Source organism: Musa acuminata, chromosome BXJ1-1, assembly GCF_036884655.1.
Source record: "Musa acuminata AAA Group cultivar baxijiao chromosome BXJ1-1, Cavendish_Baxijiao_AAA, whole genome shotgun sequence".
Lineage (NCBI taxonomy): Eukaryota > Viridiplantae > Streptophyta > Magnoliopsida > Zingiberales > Musaceae > Musa > Musa acuminata.
Window position 1 is genome coordinate 14,500,499 of NC_088327.1, and position 21,131 is coordinate 14,521,629.

Consider the following 21,131-nt stretch of genomic DNA (forward strand, 5'->3'; position numbering starts at 1 on the left):
AATTTTCACAGTTCTTTTCATTATGGTCCAGAAGTGGTACAAAATGAGGATATCAACAAGACTAATGAGTTCTGAAAACACTCTTGAGAATGATTCAAGCAAGAACATATCTCCTGATGCTCATGCCAAGTCAAAATTTTCATTTCATCATCCGGTTAGTTGTACAAGATTTTGTGACTCTCAACCATAAATAGACTCCATAATTTGACAAAAAAGGTCAGTTTATCCATCAACTAATACTAATAATGCTATCGTGTTACGTTACGTGACCCCAACTCCTTCGACATTCTCATTTAACTTATATACGGCTTAACATGGCTGCAAAAGTAATGCAAAACCATCAAAAAACAGTTCCCGTCCGCAGTGCAGCACGAGCTCTCCGTAAAGAGGAATTCTCTCAGAGAAATAAACTAGCTGACAGCCAGTTGCATACCGTCTCTCGGAGTAATCAACTGATATGTTTTCCTCCTACGAAGGCAAAAACTCGTGTTCTAAACAACTGTGCTAAATCTGTGGTCTCAGCCTCCATCTGTGACTTCATTGCATCATCATACTTAAATAAACTTTTGCTTCTAAGAGGTAACCTACTCACAACATCAACAGTCAAGCTGGCAATCGGGTTGCTGCTTGTGAGTGCTTCCATTGTAGCTTTGGAATATATAGGATGTGATGCTAATCGATTCAAGAGAATGAGTGCCTCTCTGAACAATGAGGTCCTGCAAAGAAATAAAAGTGATATCAATTTAACAATGAGGTCCTGCAAAGAAATACAAGTGATATCAATTTAAGGAGGTACGCATCAGAGTAAAAAATTGCAGACTGATGGCATCTTTGGAGAGGAAAACATAAAACTGCTGTACACAACAAAAAAATTGATGTCACATCTATTCTCTTGTATAATCCTTCCGGTGGAAACTAAATCTTGGTTTATCTATGCATCAGGCACCAATATATAGGAGAAATCGAACATACTGGACCTAATTACTTGAACTGATATCAAACAAGTTGATTTGAAATATGGGTCAAAATAAAATATTAACACATGACATTGCTAATTTTATTGCTTTTTTGGACAATATAACTAGGCAATATATCAGAATTTTTTTTGTCTCCGGTCGCCAAAACAATGGTTCTTGATATTGGTAACCTATACATCGGGATAATGTGATGTAAGACTATTTGTATCTAGATTGGTATCTTAAAACATTGAGACTTAGCCAACAAGAAGACGATAAAGATGGCATACAAGCAACCCTGCTGGAAGATGTGTACGAACCAATTTACTGTTCAAAATGAATGAGCTACACTCTGTTGAACATTAAAAAAAGGGGATCCTTGAAAGTTCTTTAGTTCCTTTCAAGTTTAAGTTCAAAATTAGGAAACCATTTAATTGATAGCATTCTTTCAAGAAAAAATGAGTATAGTAATAATGCACTAATTCAGTGCAGTGTTACTAGTTAAGCAAGACATGTTGAAAATTGAACTTTGTTACTTCATTAGCTGTTGCAACTGCTGCATCACCATTTTGGGTTACTATCAAAAGTAATAGCTATGACGGCTTGCTCCTAACAAAATCTACTTCCTACTTCTAAGTTACCTTTCCTTGCAGAGGGTTCGAGGAAGGGCACAACCAGCAATCTCTATGTCCAACTCAGATGCCAAAACTTGTATAATTATCTGCAAGAAATTTACACCCCGAGGCCCTACTGACTTTAAAAGTATTTCAAAACCAGATTTCCCGCATGATGCTACATAAGCTAACAGTATAATTGCTTGTTTATGAAGCTTGAGTTCCTGAAAAAAAAAAATTCCCTTTCTACATGAGCTGAAAAAATAGATGGACCATGATGAAACAGAAAACTGCAGAAATAACTGAACTCCAATAAAAACAAACTATAACTTGGACATATAACACAGACATCAGAGGCAAAACTGCACAAAAATATATTTATATATTGTATCATCAATGAAAGTTATGGCAATGATGGCTAGGATCTTTACTGTTACTGAATAAACTTGAACACAAATGACTCAAATTGTTGGATTTGAAATGAGAGGAGTAACAAGTGAATCTAGTATTAACAAGTTCTCATGATCAAATATGGTGTAATTTTAGTAACATGAAGGGGAAAAAAGTGAAAAAAAAAAAGCAGCATTGAAGTAGATGGATAATTTTTTTGAAAAAATCCTTAAAATCTTTGACCCATTATTTAATTGGAAAAGAGTGATGGTATAAACTTTGATAAGATTTGCTCATTAACTATAATCTGTACCAACTCAGTCAAATATCAGGGATTTTTAATGGCAATAATCCTAGCAGATTGATCAATATACCGCCTGAAGAAAGAGATGAGACAAGTACTCATTAGCAGATTGCACAACAGAATTGGACGAATTATTAGCTATGTACGAATCATCAGTTTGCAAGCATCAATACATGTTTAACCACCTCATTCAAATTTGCAATGTCATCAGTGCACATTTTTATTTTCCTGAATTTCATGCAATTTTCCTTAGTAGCAATAAAGCCACCATAATTTTAGGCAAAAGTCATGCACGGACACCTGGTGTGTTAAGTCTGGTGCATTAACCCTCATTGCAAACTAATCATTTGCTCACGGAGCAACAATTTCCAGAGTGAAAAAATGATCAGATTCTTTTCATTACTATAGAGGTGAAGGAAATTATATTCCAATGCAGACCTTACATGATCAAAGGATAAAAAAAATATGGTGTTAACTTTTAGAAGATAAAATCATAAGATGCAGGATGACTAAACTAAAGATTAATAGAGCTTATTTGATACAACTCTTCATAAGCAAAATGATATGCTAGGAATAACAAAATTGATTTTAACATTAAAAGAAGTAACACCAGAATTTTCACTGATTTGTGCCCTAGTTAGAGAAATACAAAGCAAAATCTGTTAGCTTACCAGATCACCAGTTCCAGCAGGTGATAAACATTTCGACAAGCCCTCAAGAATCAAGTTCACTGCATCTTCTAGCGCAACACTATGATAAACTGTTTCTGCATGCTCATCATTCTCTTTACCTCCATTAGAAAACAGTAACAGCATCTTCGGACCTACAATTTAAAGAGATGATTATCAGATCTGAATGAGAATAAAATTTCTTTAGCAAGAAAAAATAGATTGAAAAATTAATGTCATTTGAATGACTTGAGTTCGTACTCTGTTGCAAAAATATCAAAGACACTGTGGTATATTTCCACAAACACCTTACAGGATTTACAGCCCATTGCTGTGGAACCAAGGATTCAAATACTGACACATCCCACATTTAACAGTATGTTGTCTTAGTATAGTTCATCAGTATACAAAATATGGTATATAGGTTTTGAAGTGCCAGTATGGCAAGATTAGTTATGCTATTTGCAGGTAGGTTGAACCTGTATGCATGGTTGCTACAGTTGATACAGATGAGAATACCAATTGATGGATGACAACATTAAACATCTGGGGGCTGGTCATGTGTGATTTTACTAGGTGTGCCACTAAGCTTAATGTATGGTACATGAGGATACAATTAGTTATTAGTTACTTTGGATCATAATACCAAGTGAACCTTAGTTAAGTTGCTGATTACATAAGATGAGGTTTGCATAATGTTCATACAGTTGTTTCAGTTTCTTTCCTCACACTACTGAGAAAACATTGGAATATCTAGATTTAGTGCACGATGGAAAAGAGATTATTGATCAACATCTTCATAAAAAACAAAACTAATAATTTGTTCAAGGGATCAACAAGAAGGTTGGATATCTTAGAAAAGACTGGATGAAACTTTGGGACCAAGTATTTATAATTTAATCAATAGAGTTTATCCTTTTACATAAGCAGATAAAGATAGGCAATGCTGACAATATATCTAAGATGAGGACTTACAGTTCAGGAGCAAGAACAATAGACGAAGAGCATGCTTTTGTACATGTGGGCCAGCTTCCTTTTGAAGCAACTTAGGTAGAACTTCCAACAACGACATCAGCCCAAACCTGCATGTACCAAAAGTGGCAGCATAGTTCCAATGATACTGGAGGTGAATAACTAAATAAAACAGAAGGGAAAATGACTCATACTGATTGAATGTTAAGTACAACGTACTTATCCCTCTCTGTACTTGGGTTACTTTCCATCATAATAAGAATCATCACACCTAAGGCTTCAATTCGGACATCCTCTTTCATATTCTTCATGGCTACTAGCTGCATACATTTAAAAATTGAAACCAAACTTTCTGAAGAAAGAAACTTAATGTCACAGTCACTTCCCACTTTGTCCATGCACAGATTTTCCAAATCAAAAGAACTTATATCTGCCATTGGTAACCCTGAATTTTCATTCTCGCCATATGTTCTTTTATGATGAATGTCCATGTTCTGATACCAGTCTTGATGTCTCAGACCTCTATGCATATTGTCATTCAAAGGTTGGCCAACGAGAATGTTATTCCTGAGCAGGGTACACTGGAAAAAATCAAATTTGAAGTCCATAAGCACACAAATATGCAAGTACTGTCAGATGAAATGAAATTAAATAACCTAAGATTTGTAACTTATACCAACATTCAAAAGAGAATAGGTGCTTTAGAACAGCATGACCTGATCCAAGGACCATATATGGCAAGTGCAAACCTATACAAGCCTATAAACCTCCCATTCTAGTCGCAAGGTTAAATAGATGACTGCTAACTTTTATCTGTAACATCAAAATGTCTAAAGGGTCCACTGATGAAGAAATACATTTAAACTCATATAACATTGTACATGGACCCTCCCCAGGTCCTACATCAGGGGAAGCCCTGTGCACTGTATAGACCATTTTGTAGCTTGAATCCTTCTCTGTTATTAGATATGTTCCTTGTTCTATTATTAGACATATTCCCTGGCCATAAATTTTCATGTTATCAACAATAAGTGCCCCAAAGCGTTGAAGCCCATGATGAAGAGGTGAATGCAATTTTTTGAGGATTTATGCTGTCTGACTAGTTTTTGTCATGTCTTTGTTGAGGAAAAATGTAGTAAACTAAGGTTTTTTTTCACCATTTACATGAAAAAAAAAACACCTTTTGAACATTCAGAGACTACTCCAATTCAACTATAGTAGCATACTGGAATGTATAAATGAATCACAGTGTACCACTGTCTTATGCTTCTCTGACGAGCGAAATCATCATCTAGAAAAAGACTCCATAATTGTGAATGCACTAGGTAGATAGAAATATATAAGATCATATTAAGAAAAAACAATGCTAAAAGCAGTTGAAGATGAAAATTGATGCTTATATTGTAAAGAACAAATGTTGGGCTCTATAAAATGCTGGAAAGGTTTGCTATAAACAATGTAAGATCCTAATGGGCACTGGACATTCATAGGTCACCCACAGAAGTCAATGACTAATGCATGAGAATCCATTGTTTATTTTTACCAGCAAAAACTAGATAACACACTTCAGGATCAAAGTTCTTCAATTTTAGATGATTTTCATTTTTATATAATATTCAAAAATGGAAAGGAAGATGATAAATATTTAGATCAATGATCAAGTTTGCTCAAGCAGCAATTGTACCTTTTGATGGACCTTTTCTCATAACTCAACAAGTGTTGCAAGAAAATATGCAATATATGTAAGGATCTATGAACAACAACAACCTGCAAAAAAGAAAAATCCATGTATTATAAGGCAGAACAATTATACAGTTCTGGTGGAGCAACAAACAAGAAGAATTTTGCAGTTTGTTAGACAAGAGAACTTCAATTGTATTTTATGGATGCTAGTCAGCATTCAACAATAAAGACCAATGGAAGCTAGTGGCATCTCAGTAAAACCATTTAAGTAATTTTCAAAATCCATTGACAGCATTTCATGGTATATTTAGAAAGTGATCTAAGTACATCGACATGCAAGCACCTAGGAAAATAATCCTATAAGCAAAAACAAGATCCCATTAAGTCGTTCCTTCCAAGAACATTACCACTTTGACTATGACAAAATGTTTCCAATTAATTTGTCACTTGGTTAAGTGTGTTAAAAACTGTTGTATGGAAAGATGGGTATGGTTCACATAACAATCAAGGAAGAGCATGTTAGATTCAAACATTTCAAAACATTCCCTGCCTTTTTTTTTCAGACTGTAAACAGATTAGGCCCACATTCTTTATGGCAGGACTCATTGAAGATGCATAACATTGATGCAACCTATTAAGCTTGCACTAAAAAGGGGGCTCAGTGCACTCCCACCAATTCTAATCTATTTACAAGTTTTGTTATGCTCTACCAAAGTCACACTTCCAGTATTTCAGCTTTAAACTGGAGGGACATTTAGGAATCAGTGCCTCCTTTAAGACATACAGGTAAATAGATAAAAAATGGTAGATAAACATCAGAATTATCTAATAAGGGGCCATTGCCTATAAGAAATCCACCATCAGGAATATGCAGTATCTATCCAAATGCAAGTTTCAGTATCACCACCAAAAAAATTTCGCTTTATGGATCATTTCTGGTGATTTAGCTCTCGCAAGAGCTATAAAACTCTCATGGTCTAACATCATTCTATATCTTCTACATTATTTATAAACAAGCATTCTATAGTCATCTCATTATTTATTGATGACTCCATGTCTTGGTTTCTTTGTATAGCACATATTGTTGAATACTTCTAGCCAACTAAAATGACTTCTGCTAAGTGTATTAGCAAGAGAAACAAAATCTTCTCATCAAGCCAAGCAGAAAAGCCTTTATCCAGAATTGATTCTTGCTGCTTGGCCAACCTCATAGATATAATGTGAAACCCTAAAATAATAGCCTTTCTTGGAAAGAGAAAACATGAGAAGGAACTCAAGAAGGTAATCTAATAAATAATTGAATGAACATAGAAACATTCTGGAACTTGTCAGCATGCAATAAGTATAATCTCCTTGCTCAAATAACTAAATTATTATACAAGATCACAGTAAATGAATTATAGGACTCAGAGTTTGTTCCTTTGGTTCTATAACTCATCTATGCCTTGAAATAAGTTGCTCCCTACAGCAAAATTTGCCCCTACATTTCTTTTCTCACATCCAGGAGAAGTTTACTGGTGTTCGTCCTTTGTTCAAATGTTAACAACAAGGATTGTTCTTTTGACCTGCAACCTTTAAGTTGTTGCAATCCATCTCACGCTTATAACAGTTATTTAAGAGACTCTATGCCATGTTGACAAATGTTTGCAATAATTAAAGGTTTGTAATAATTTATCTCACATGCAAAGGTTTGTAATAATTAAAGATAAATCTACAAATTGCATATGAAAGTTCGATAGTCAATTTATCTCGCTCACATTTTCAAGAGTGCATAATTCAAGTAAGGCTTCAAGCAAATCATGTAATTGTGACACCCCATTATGCATCTGCAAGTACCAAAAGAACAAAATTATTCTGGCAAATTATAAATCATGCAAGCAATTCTTTAGAAATAATGATTGTTTCAAACACATTTTGCTGATATGAGAGATAATAAGCTTCAGATCCAATGTATACTCCAATATTCAAATTAAAACATCACATACGAGAGTCAAGAGAAGCATGTGAATCTGTCATATCGAAGTGCTTGGGCAAACCACAGGACCTTTTTTTCCTGGTTAGGCCAAAAGAAAAATCTGAATGAGCTGCATACAGGTCACTCTAACTCAGCACTACCAGCAGCCACTGATCGATGTGCACAACAACACAACAACAAGCAATGGTGAATAGTTTGTGCAATCAGCACATAGTACATGCCAACATAAAATAGCTCTGGAGGTTCTAGTACTCTCCAGGGACACATCATTCACTCACCTCCACCCTCAGAGGGAACATTCTATGCCACCAAACACTCAACCTCGTCCACTCTTTCCATGTCCACAGCTTTCTTGCAGCTTATGAACTATAATACTTTAAAAAGCATATTATTCAAATGACCATGTGTTAGATAGCAATGTTAACAAATTCTTCTGCCACAGTTGCAGGATAAAACAAATTCTGCTACCCACTGGATATTCTTGTTAATTACTCTTGAAGATAATCTCACTTCTAATACCATCAGGTGAAGCATCTGATATGGTTAATAGATCTCAATGTCATATAGTACTGCTTGATTACTCTTAAGTTCTTATTTTCTCAATATGATGGTACAAATTTTTAGCTTTTAGAATACTCATATAGTCTATTCCAATATTATAAAAGAGGAACTAGCAATATTTGTAACAGGATCACAGACCTGTTCATTGTCTGTCCATAAGTTTGTATCTTTTAGTTCAAGATTTTTCATAAATGCATATCTGCAGCAAATTGTATCCCTATTGCAAGTCCATACTTAATTAACACAAAGTATCTAACAGAACGTCATGGAAGCAGATAGATAATTAAGTTTTCAAAGGAGCTTCCCTAGCAGGTTTGTACCCATTAATAGAAGTTTCAGGCTACAAAGTTCCCTATTCATGCTCTACAGCCTACATGAGATAAGCTCTTCAGCTATCAGGTTGCCTGTCTCGAGCCCATCTAGCCAAGAAATATATCAACCAGTCTTGTGTTAGATGAAGTAATAAAAATAAGACATGAATCAGCAGTTGGACCGTAACTGGTTAAGTATAAAAGCTCATAGTTACAAATTACGATTTTAGGATGGCAAACCTGGTTGACACTCAATGGCACTCAATGTCACGTTTCCTGAACCTAGATCTGACCCTGTTTAAACTGATATGATGGTTTCATTCTTCAGGACCAGCTGGGAGAATTTTGACCTGGAGATTAAGTCATGTTTTAATTCAAGCATATATTCCCTTATCAGTGAAGATTAATTAGACACTATTCAAAGTTCAAACCATATGCTTTCTCCTGAATAAATAAATGTAAAGCTCACCAACCTATCCAACCCCTTAAATAGATCAGGTCCAGCCATCCAACTCAAAATATCTTGACCCAGTGACAGATGGGCCAAGTTGGTGAACCCTGCCTACCCCAGATTGCTCCAACGAAACTTGGTTATGGTCATAGAGTATATATCTTTGTATTGTGATTAAATTTTATATGTTTTCCACTATCATATTAAATGCAAAAGCAAGTCACAAAATGATTATACTCCGAATTAGCATAATTAAGATGCTAGATCAAATACAAACTTATGGTGCTTTAGGAATGCTTCTGTACCTTTGTAAGTATTGCATAGAGACGTGACACTTTAGAAGCATCAAGTGATAGTTCTGATTGTGCATCATCATGCAAAGTCATGTGATGAGAAAAGTTTTCATCTGCATGACAATCCAGATCTGTGTGGGATGTCATACTCATGCACCTGAAAAGCACACAAAAATCCGCTGTGCAAGAGACAAGCAACCTTGAAATCATAATCTTCCCTGTCATTAGGCTATTTGGAAAATCCCAGATATTAAGCAGCTTGCTTGAAATGTGGTACTCAGTCAAATCCTCCAGTGAAGAATGGCCCCAGTCCTGACAAATTTCTGTTTGTGTTCCTACAGTTCTACACCCTTTTGACTGTGCAGCCTTCTTAGGAAAGCAACTCTTCTGTATTAACATTGAAGCCAAAACAATTTTGTTAGAAAACAAGTAGCAAGAATTTCCTCAAAAGTATGGGAAATAAATAGCAAAAAAAAAGAAAAGAAAAAAGACTGTCAGTACCTGAATATTGACACCAGTGCAGGTAATCGAACCTAATAAAATGAAAATTGACAAGCAAAATCATCAGGAGGACAGAAGACAAGTAACTGCAGATATTTCTAATGTTGAAAAAAGTGGAAGTAATTTGACTCTTACTATTATCAACCAAACCATGGTACTCAGCTAATCCAGTAGTTTGAACATGTTCTACTTTATGTTCATTGCATTCAAACATACGTGGCTCCAAAGAGAGTGATGATGAAGGTCCATTTTCTCCTTTGGTTTTGCTATACACAAAATCTGATGTCCCATCCAAAGCCTGTGATGTGTGCCAAGTACAGTTATCTTCATTAACAGGATGATGACAAGCCTGGTCAATGAAAGTCCCAGCATTTTGAAAATCCAACTTACGGTGGTCTCTGCAAAATACAATAACATTGATTTCAATTGTGGTTTTGCAAAAAGATAATAATAATGATGATGACTTAGTAACAATAAACACTAATATAAATCATAGTCAAAGCTGTGTTGAAGGGCCATAGGGACGAAGGCACAGGCTCATATCTATACTGTCCCATCTGATGCATGTCAAGATCGAATACAGGAAATACAATGAAGCAAGAATTAAGATATTTTATTACAATTCTAAGCTGTCTTCGAGGAAATAGACATATTGAGCATGGACCACCATTTTTTTTGGACCAGGACCAAACGGCCAGCATTTATTGGTCCTGGCGTGGTATTTTTAAGGTGGTCCTCTCCGACCCATTAACAAAAATGAAAATATTTAATTATGACTCTTTAGGGCTCGCATTCACGAGCCCTCTTCGCACGTTTTGCCTCCTATTGTCGCCCAACGCCAAAGGGTACGCTTCGTCCTCTTCCCCTTCCTCCACCGCCTCCTTTCTTTCTTTATCTTCCTCGTTCCTCCTTCCTCTTCTTCTACCTCTTTCCTCCTTCCTCCTCTGCCTCTCCTCCTCTTCTCCTTCTTTCTCTTTGAGTCACCAATACATACCAATGTACCATGTGGTACTGACCGGTACATACCGGTCATGGGTTAGTACGAAACAGGTGGTACATACAAATTCAAGCGTCAATCAATACGCAGACCACCCCTATTTAAAGCAGTGCGGTCCGGTCATATAAATAGGAAACTTTCCTAACCTAATCGCTTCTCATGCGCACTGCATGTTCCAACCTCTGCTTCTCAATGCGACCTCCGCTTCCCATGCACGCCGGGACCCTGTCGCACACGACCACCATGCATCGTCTTTGCCCTAATTGCTTCTCATGGGTATGCCTCTTCCACTTCCCATGCATGCCGAGAACTCTCGTCACACCATCGCCATGCAATGCCGTTGCCCAAATCGCTTCTCACACAATTGCCACTCCTCCTCTGCGTCTTCCTCCTTTCCCCTCTTCCTCCACCGCCCCGCTTCTCATAGGTACGCCTCTACTCCTCTTCCTCTACCTCCTACTTCTTCCACCTCCTCTTCCTTCTTTCTTACTCCTTCATCCTCTTCCTACACTGCCCCTTCCTCTTATTCTTTTTCTTACTTTCCGAAACACCGGTATGTATCGGTGTACCAACACATGGTACACTAGTATTGACCGGTATGTACCGATTCGACCAGATCACTGAAATGAGTCTAATACTCGAAACGGCGATCCTTGGTACCAAGGACAGTGAGGTTTACAGTATACAAGAAGTGAAATCTATCACTTCATTTCTGATCTATCTACTTGCCCCAAAGACAAGTTCTTTTAAATATGAAATCTATGCCAAAGAACCCTCCTCAAATGTGTTAACTCAAGCATATCTGACCCGATATGTCAAGTAAGTTCTCAATCGCTCATAGTACATGTTGATACTGTTTCCATGTCATGTCACATATTCTAGTTTATGAGCGATACCTTCTAAACTAATCTTACTTGTTTCAAAGATCCCATCTAAGGCTCATTTTTGCTTTCTTATACATGATAATATGATTTATAATAAACAAGATAGTTCCGCTCTCCGATTATGCCTTTACAAAGGTGTCGCGTTTGCATCAGTAAGCTACATATCTTGACATTCTAAAATGGTTTGGAGTTCAAAGATAGCCGTACAGTGTCACTATGATTTTCAGAAGTAGAAATATCAAAAGTCTTGAGTTGTACCAGAGTTGCTTTGAAATGAACAAGTTGGTGGCATTTTATTCTATAGATAATACAACAAGATGTTAGGTTATCCTTAATACTACCATATAAATGGTTTGGATAATATTAAATAATAAGCAAATTACATAAAGACAAAACAAGAAGGTAGTAACGCAGCAGTTCCTGGGGGACAGACTAACCATAGTGTTAACAGACTAATATTATTATCAATGTCTTATAAATATAAGCAAAGGCACCCTGAACTCCATCTGTGGTTATTTATCAAATTACATGTTTTCCTGATGTAAAATTCAAAACTTTATTTCAAGTTTTCAACCATTAATTATATGTGTATTTATTGACAGCTTTAAATTATTCTTCCAAGAAACTTGCCAATATACACAATTCTCTAAAACAACATTCAATTAAAAAATCACTACTAAAATATTTATAGTAGTAGGTGCATACAACTTGATAATTGATACAGTTTTTAGTGCATGACACAACCTAGAAGGTTGATACATGTAACATAAAGGCCAAGGCACAAGAAAATGCATAATTACATGTATCATGGCTGCTTCATCTGAGTGCACAACAGTGAAGCTCTTACAGCTTCTTCTGTTTTGAAACTTGATGTCTAGACAATTCAGTCTCAGTGACTATTTTTTGTTATCACTTAACACCAACATCATTTTGACCTTCAACACTTTTTCATTGTAAAACAGATATAGAAAATGAAATTTCAAGCTCATAAATGAAACATGGATACCAACAGAAGATGCTCACATCATATGTACAAGTACATCAATAACTCTAGAAATTTGTCAAATGTATATAATGTTATATGCAAAAGCTTGCACCATTAAAGCACTGAAGGATATGACGCTGTAATTTATTGAACATATCAAGCAATTAATTACGAAGTATCCCTGATTCTTTAAAGCAAAAATTATTTGTAACATAATAATGTTTTAAAATGAATTGAAGGCAGCACAAATTTACAATCAAGGAGATCAGAAATAGATTTCATTAAGCATCATTGGATGATCAAAGCAAACAACATATAACATCTAAAATCAAAATCTATTTAGTAAGTGTAGTCGATTATCAAAAGACTAACAAAGAAAATAAATTCCTCTATTGAAGTATCTATCAAGCATCACCCAAGTACCCAGTAGGTATATGTTAGGACCCCTTTAGTTTTTAAGCTTTTGAATAATGTTTATTAAGTCTGTTTTGTTCAGTTAGAGTCGGATAGAAATTTATTTAATATTTATTTATTATTAAGAGTCCAAGTCCTAGTGGACTCTAGGTGGAACTCTATAAATAGTGATGTAACCGTTTCCTTTTGGCAAGCAATGAAATATTATTCAGTCTTTTGACAAACCCTAGGAGGCCGATCCCCTCGAAGTGATTATCCCCTTTTCTCCCCTTTCTTCAATGATAAAACCCTAGGGTCTTATCATTTGGTATCAGAGCGGCGATCCTTGGCATTCTCGCTGCAGTATTGCCGTAGCTATCATAAAAAAAAAAAATGAGAAAGGGTGAAGCCGGCAGCCACGCACGCCAATCCTTCTCGACCGAGAAGGAACCCCTGCTTCCCAGCCAACGACCACCACTGCCCCTTCTCCATCGCCGCTGCCGCTTCCCGGCCGCTTGACCACCGTCACCGTTGCGCCACAGCCGCTGTTTCCCAACCAGCAGACCACCCCCTCGTCGCTTCTACCGTCGGGACGCTGCCCCTAGCCGCACCACCATCGCTGCCTCCCCTTAGGTCACAGCTTCAGCCATAGTCGCAGCCGCTCGACCCTCCTCGCGGCATCCGAAACAGGGCAACTCACCGATTGCCCTTGTTCCCAACCGCGCCACCACCAATTCTCTTCTCCACCAATATTCACAACACCACCGCATCCCACCCGAGCCACCATCGCTTCCAGCCTTCTCCTCAACCGCTCGTGATCCTTCGGCATCGCCAGCGACTCCTTCTGTGGTGCGATAGAAATAGAGCACCCTCTGCTGCCGCAGGCGCCGGTTGCCACCACCGCCACCCGCTCCCAGCCACGACCCTCGCTGCCTCCCTTTGGGTCGCAACCACAGTCGCTTGACCCTCCCTCCTCGCAGTGATTAAAACTGGGCAACTATGACCGCCGCTGTTTCCTCCCCTCTTCGCCGCCGGCATCAACAGCGACCGTTACAGCCGTCGTTGTTTCCTCAACCACCCGCGATCCCTCTGCGTCGCCCTCGCCTTCTTTCACAGTTCGATAGAGACAAGGCAACGCTGCCTCCCATCCGTGCAACAGCCTTGTCCTCCACCGCCTCAGCCACCGCAATGACTAGCCCTCAGCGGCGCTGCCCCCAACCGCACCACCATCATTGCCTCCCGGCCCTCCGCAGCAAGCATCGCTATCTCCCACGCAGCGACCATAGCTACATCTCGCAACCTCGCAGCATCCCTTCACTCCCACAGTGCTGCCACCGATTAGCATTATAGCAACAGCACCAAATAGGACAGTGCTGATGCCCTTGACCAGACATCAAAAACAAGAACAAGGGATTACAGATTTACAATCTTACACAATGGCTACCGTTAACTCAGTAAAAACACAAATGGAAGTATTGGAAACCAGAATTGAGAATTGGCTACAAGAAACCCTTCACGATTTCAAAAAGAGCTTATTGGAGCACTTTAGCAGATTTCAACATAATGGAAACTCAAGTTCTATGTTGAACAGATTTGGAGATACAAGAAAAGGGCCCCAAGATTGTGATATAAACTACCCACGCATTAGGTAGAATTTCCGAGATGGGAAGATGGGGATCCGACTAGTTGGATCTCTAGCGCAGAAATTTTTTTACGTTTTCACAGGACCCCAGAAGAATCCAAGGTAGAAATAGCCTCAATCCAGCTAGACGGAGATGCAATCTAGTGGTATGATTGGTATGAAACTTGCCATGGAGTTCCTTTGTGGGAGCAGTTCAAAAGAGGGCTTCTTGTTCGCTTTGGCCCATCTGAATACGAGAATGTTGATGGACAACTCGCCAAAATTCATCAAACTTCTATAGTGTTGGAATATCATAGCAGGCAGTGATTGCAAAAGGTGCTCGGGCGCTCGCCTAGGCGCTCGGGCAAGGCAAGGCGAGGCCCGAGCGCCTCGCTAATGTCCCAGGCGGCGCGCTTCAATCAGGCGTCGCCTAGGCGCTCGCCCGAGCCAAGGCGCTGGGCGCTTCGGGCGAGCGCCTGGGTAAACCGAACCAGAATTTTAGGTCTGGTTCGGTCCTGGTTCGGTTGTTAGTTGGTTCAATCGAACCAACTAAACCGATATAACCCCAACCCTAACCCTAACCCACCACTAACCTGCTGCCGCTGCCGATCCCGATCCCGATCGCGATCTCGTCGCTCGTTGCCGCTGCTCCCGCTGCCGCTGTCGCTGCTCGCGCCTCCCGCGAGCCCTCCCGCGAGCCTTCCCGCTGCTCGCGCCTCCCGCGAGCCCTCCTACTGCTCGCGCCTCCCGCGAGCCCTCTCGCTGCTCGCGTCTCCTGCGAGCCCTCCCGCGAGCCTTCCCGCTGCTCGCGCCTCCCTCGAGGCCTCCCGCTGCTCGCGCCTTCCGCTCCCTTTCCCGCTGCCGCTGCTGCCGCCGCTGCCGTCGCTCGCCGCCGCTGCTGCCGCCACTGCTGCCGCCGCTGCTGTCGCCGCTCGCCGCTGCTGTCGCCGCTCGCCGCTGCTTCCTCGTTTCTCCGTCAGCAGGTTTATACTGTTAATGTGATTATATTTATTAATTATATTATATATTTTTATATTTTTATTTAAAATTTTAAATAATTATATTTATTAATTATATTTTATATTTTTATATTTTAGCACCTTGCTTCGCTCGGGCGAGCGCCTAGCGCCTCGGGCGTTTTTGGACCTTGGCGCCTTTTGGCGCCTAGCGCTTTTTAAATCACTGAGAGCAGGTTTGAAAGATTGTCAAATCAAACTAGAGATTGGTCTGAACAACAACTTATGGGTACATTTATCGAAGGACTTAATCCAGGTATTCGGTGTGAAGTCAAAGCTCGTCAACCCCGCACTATGATCGCTGCGATATCATTTGCACGTTTACATGAGGAAAAAATCAGCAGGGAAAATCGTCGAAACATAAGTGATAACAAACAGATGATCAACAAGCCACCCGCACCAACTATTCCCAACCAGAACCCTAACACTCAAAGACTAACAGAGAAGAACTCAAGGAAAGATCATAGAAGGGTTTGTGCTGGCACTATGATGAAAAGTGGAGTAGGGAGCACCGATGTAAACAATGGCAACTTCCTATGATTGAACCAATTGAGGAGGAACCGGAAGCTAACAATGTAGACTCCGATCATAAAGGTATGGATTCTGATGACGATGTTGGACCTATCATACATACAGTGCATGCATTAGCCGGCTACTCAAACTTGCAAACTATGAAAGTTGGAGGAACTTTGGAACATTAACATGTTACAGTTTTGATTGATACTGGTAGCACTAACAATTTTATGGACAGTAAGGTTCCCGATTGATTGACCTACCACATTGAAGACTAACAAATTAGAAATAAATGTCGTTGATGGACAGATTTTAACCCATGATAGCAAGTGCTCAAGGATTAAATTGACTTTTCAAGGCCAATAGTTTCTTGTGGACTTCTTTTTACTACCCTTAGAAGACTTCGAAGTGGTGCTCGGAATTGAATGACTATCAACCTAAGGTGATGTTTCGTGAAATTTTTCTAAACTAATCATGAAGTTTTTTATTAATGGAAAGCAGATGATCCTAAAGGGAAGACGTGGAAGTAAAGTCACAACTGCCACTAGCCATCGAATGGAGAGGGTTTTTCAGAAGACTGCAATACCAAAAGGCTAACCTATTGCTTACACTATCAAGAAGTGGAGACCGTACTTACTCGATCAATGGATTGCGATGCGCCGTAGATACCCTATGACTGAAGTGCTGAAAGAGAAACTCCCCGAGTTTGATGCTGCTCAGCCTTGAGGACAAGGCTGATTTGAAGAGGGAGGAATTATTAGGACCCTTTTATTTTCTGAGCTTTTGAATAATGTTTATTGAGTCTGTTTAGTTCAGTTAGAGCCGGATAGAAGTTTATTTAATATTTATTTATTATTAAGAGTCCAAGTCCTGGTGGATTCTAGGCGGAACTCTATAAATAGTGATGTAACCGTTTCTTTTTGACAAGCAATGAAATATTATTTAGTCTTTTGACAAACCCTAGGAGGTCGGTCCCCTCGAAGTGATCAAGGAGGTTGATCCCCTCGAAGTGATCATCCCCTTTTCTCCCCTTTCTTCAAGATAAAACCCCAGGGTCTTATCAGTATATAAATTAATCAAAACCATTAAAATAATTGGACACTTCAATAAAGTGTCAAGCATATATCAAAAAATATCCAAAAAGTACCAAAAACATTTCAATATCATGCAAGAATACCAAAGTATCCTTGTAACCTTGAAGCACATATTCAAGAGATCAGATGGCTAAAAAGGCAGGTTTTCAACAGGTTGATGATGACCAATAACATATGCCATCAGCAAGACATCAACAGATAAGGCAGTTGATTGGTATGAAATTGTACCAACTGAAAAAGAAGTCATTTTGCTGCAGATATCTTTGAATTCATATGTCAAAGAATTCTCACGGTTTCCCAGCTAGTACAATAGTTGACCAAGAAATGAAAATTGAATAGTGATCCTACTGTAATAGCATAACCACATCTAGCTAGGAGAAATAACCATGTCATGAGATGCAATTTAACAGTAATATAGCATTCTTATTGTAATACCTTATCTAGGTGACTAAAATAACAAAAGAGATTCATGAAACAGAAAAGGATTAAGTGGAGGGAAAGCAGATACACTAACAATTTCCCACTTTTCAAATTGTAGATCTCAGCTTCTTTAGCTTCTATCTCTGAAAAGACCAATTTAAGTTGCTCATCTTTCTTGGTCTTTTCCTTTTTTAGTTCCGTGCATTCATGTTCCTGTACATATATACCATTTGGGATTAATGATAAAAGGTGAGATCAATATATGTGGATATGAGTTTATAACTCAAAACAAAATAGTTGACTAATATAGCATTAAATATAAGACGTTGTTTAATTAAAGATGTATCATTACATTCCATACATAAAAGACATCAACATAATCTCTCACCAAGCTAAGGAAGTGCCTATACAACCCTCAGCAAGGTGATAGTGTTAATGCAACACAAGGCATGAACATACCATACCTTTAAAAAAGCAACCCTTGATCGACCATGAAATAATCATGTGCCCATGCATTGCCATGTGATTGGCACAATCACAAACATCACACACTGCAACAGATGACATAATAACCCAATGCCATATAGCACCATCCACAACAAAACAAAACCCTTAAGTTGACAAGTAATAGACAAGCACAATTTTTTCATGCAAATAGCCCAATTTTCACATACATTTGTTGCTACAAATTCTTGAACACAAAAATGCAAAAGCTATACAGGTAATGGCTCATGAACATGTGATTGAGAAATTAAAAAAAAGTAACACAAAATAAAATAATTCATTGCTTAGGAAAATCAATGCCGTTGTGTACTTGGAGGACGTTGAGGGTGTAGGCATGCCTTACCCAATTAGTCAACCAAATGCATATTATGGGTCACAGTTCTTCCAATATCAATATCGCAATATGCAGGGAATGATTTTGCAGTTGCACTAAGAATGCAGAGGATAACCTCCAATATCATTCCATCAACTGGTCCTGGGGAGTCCAGTATGAGAGCAACAGAAGAGTCTTTGGCAACTTTTAGCACTATACATATTAAAATTGAGGCAGCAATGAAGAAACAATAACAGAAGTTCCTCAAATGCTAAAACCTAATTCCACAAGTAACTTCCTTTTACAAGTTTTAGGTATATTTTCTAGTCCTCACCCTCTAAGAAATTTTGAAAGACACCCCCTTTGCTCACAAAAGGAAGAAAGTGAATGTGTCTATTGTCTCATTTGTTATTTTAATAGAAAATAACGCATATGAACTATTCAAAAAAAGACATTTTTTTTCTTTAGTAATTGTATCACTAAAAAAATAAAGAAAAATAAAATAAAATTTAAATTTGTGAACAATTAGAAGTAACTTGAATGAGGATATAACATGGAGGACACAAATAAAATGATTTGAACATGTGCAAAAGAAACCACAAAATGAGCCAACTAACAAAATGAGTCATTTCAGAAGAGGGTGAGCACATAAAGACCTGATAAACTTTATCAAACAAAATATAAATGGATTTGCTGACTCCTAGTTTGACTAAAAGTCTAAAACTACTATGTTCAACAAAGCTGAATAGCAATGCTACTATCTAAATAGTATATAATGCATTGAAAAATGTATAAGGTCCCAAGTGATTGATCACCAATGGTTATTAAACAAATTTTCAGTATGAGGAATACAAAGGTTTAGAAATGTACCAAGTGTTTGAGATGCTAGTTATTTCAGAAGAGGGTGAACAGATAATAACCTGATAAAACTTTATCAAACACAATACAAATGGATTTGCTGACTCTTAGTTTGACTAAAACTACTATGTACAACAAAGTGGAATAGCAATGCTACCATCTAAATAGTATATAATGCATTAAAAAACGTATAAGGTCCCAAGTGATTTATCACTAATGGTCATGAAACAAATTTCAGTATGAGGAATACAAAGGTTTAGAAATGTACCAAGTGTTTGAGATGCTTGGAGACACGGCCTAACTCCCTCTGAGATGTGCATATAGGATAAGTCAGATCCTCTTCAGAATAACAACAAAATTCAAAAGCATTTACGAAAAAAGGACACCAATTTCTAGCAGCACTTCATTTTTTATAGTGTACAAGAATAAAAATAAGTGAAAAAATAAACAAGGCAGATTCCTAAGCATGTATAACTGTGTCAATGAAAAGGCAAGTTCTTCTAGAAAAAAGATTGGTACAATTATGTCAAGCCCGAATAGACAGTTTTGGCCTACATTCCAAAAGAATACTCACTTCAAATCCAAAACAGGAAGAGTATAGACAAACACGCAACTCATCGCTCATTTAAGAAAAAGATAAGTAGATATGAGAAAAAAATACTTTGATACTCGTTCAAGTGTCACGAAAAGAACATACTTGTGAACATGTGGATTCAGTTACCACAGAGTAATTAACTCAGAAATATTTATTTTTTTGGTTTCCAGATTCTTAATATGTGAGTCAAATGATGCAGAAAATCATGATACCTCCATTTTGGAGACTCAGCCCTGCGTTCAGGCCTCTGTCTGTTGTCCATTAAATTGTCAATTGCGCATTAGACGACGGAAAAAAAATGGAGACCGGAGTGAGGTTGGTGTGCTAAGGCCAATTCAGGAGGAAAAGCACCGTTTGAATACAAGAAAATGGAGACTGAAGTGAGGGAGAGGAGGGATAAGGTGTTTTAAGGCATATTCGGATGCTATCATTTCATTCCATCAGATCCCAAAGCCCCAAAAAAATTGAACTTTGCCACAAAACTAAGTCGTCGCAGAAAAACACCAACTGTTTCCAATAAACCCTAACATTACGAAGAAAAGTAGCAAGAACCCTTCAATCTTGAGACGTCAACCAAAAATGAAAGCTAACCTTTAATCTCTCTACTTCCCTGTCCCTCTCGGTTATGCCCCCGCCGCTGAACCGTTCACCCCGTGAAACCCAAGGTTCCAAGATCTCGCAATCCATCTCCGAGTTAGGTTTCTCCACATGTCTCTGGGAGAGCTCCCGTGGGGGTGAGAAGCTAAGGCCTCCACCGCGAACGTCGAAAGCCAGACCCCTTGCGCCGAGACCAAAAGAAGGTATGGGAGCAAAGGAGTCCGGCTCCGGCTCCCGCTCCGAATGCAATTGGACGCGACCGTATGGGGGTTCGATCGCATCACGGTGAGGGCGAGAGGATGAATTAAGGTCGGCGTAGGAAGAAGGGCGAAGGATTGTTGGCTCCGGTGGGTCGGAAGGGAGGTTTCTTGACGACAGAGCTTCGAGCTCAATGCGAATCGCTTCGTCGAGGAAGTTCTCATCCCATTCGTCGATTCCCTCGAAGCTCATCACTGAGAGAGAGAGAGCGAGAGAGGGTAGCGCCGAAAGGGTGGTGAAGGGCGGAGACGGAGCCGGTACCGGGAAAGAACCAAGGTATCATTATGTGTTTATGTCACGTGATTTGCACGTGATGATGAACCGCCGTGGGAAAGAAGGCCCACGTGGCGTTCTTTCCGAGTTCAAATCCTCCGTCCGTCGAGATCCATTGATCTGCAAAAACA

At 38.8% G+C, this 21,131-nt stretch overlaps 1 protein-coding gene across 2 annotated transcripts; it reads right to left on the minus strand.

Annotated features, from left to right (window-relative positions):
* Positions 1-83: 83 nt before the first annotated feature.
* Positions 84-20,967, minus strand: LOC135675709 (protein SENSITIVE TO UV 2-like). Of its 2 annotated transcripts, XM_065186141.1 has the most exons (13): positions 20,464-20,967; positions 19,546-19,584; positions 17,697-17,815; positions 9,815-10,077; positions 9,680-9,711; positions 9,191-9,565; positions 7,345-7,413; positions 5,589-5,671; positions 4,124-4,471; positions 3,908-4,014; positions 2,936-3,087; positions 1,598-1,794; positions 84-716 (listed from the first exon to the last, which is right to left on the minus strand). In XM_065186141.1, the coding sequence occupies exons 1-13, from the start codon at positions 20,917-20,919 to the stop codon at positions 449-451; spliced, it is 2,508 nt and encodes an 835-aa protein (XP_065042213.1). In that variant the 5' UTR covers positions 20,920-20,967; the 3' UTR covers positions 84-448. The 2 variants fall into 2 exon arrangements, with proteins under 2 accessions (XP_065042213.1, XP_065042218.1); XM_065186146.1 differs by lacking the exon at positions 7,345-7,413.
* Positions 20,968-21,131: the final 164 nt, after the last annotated feature.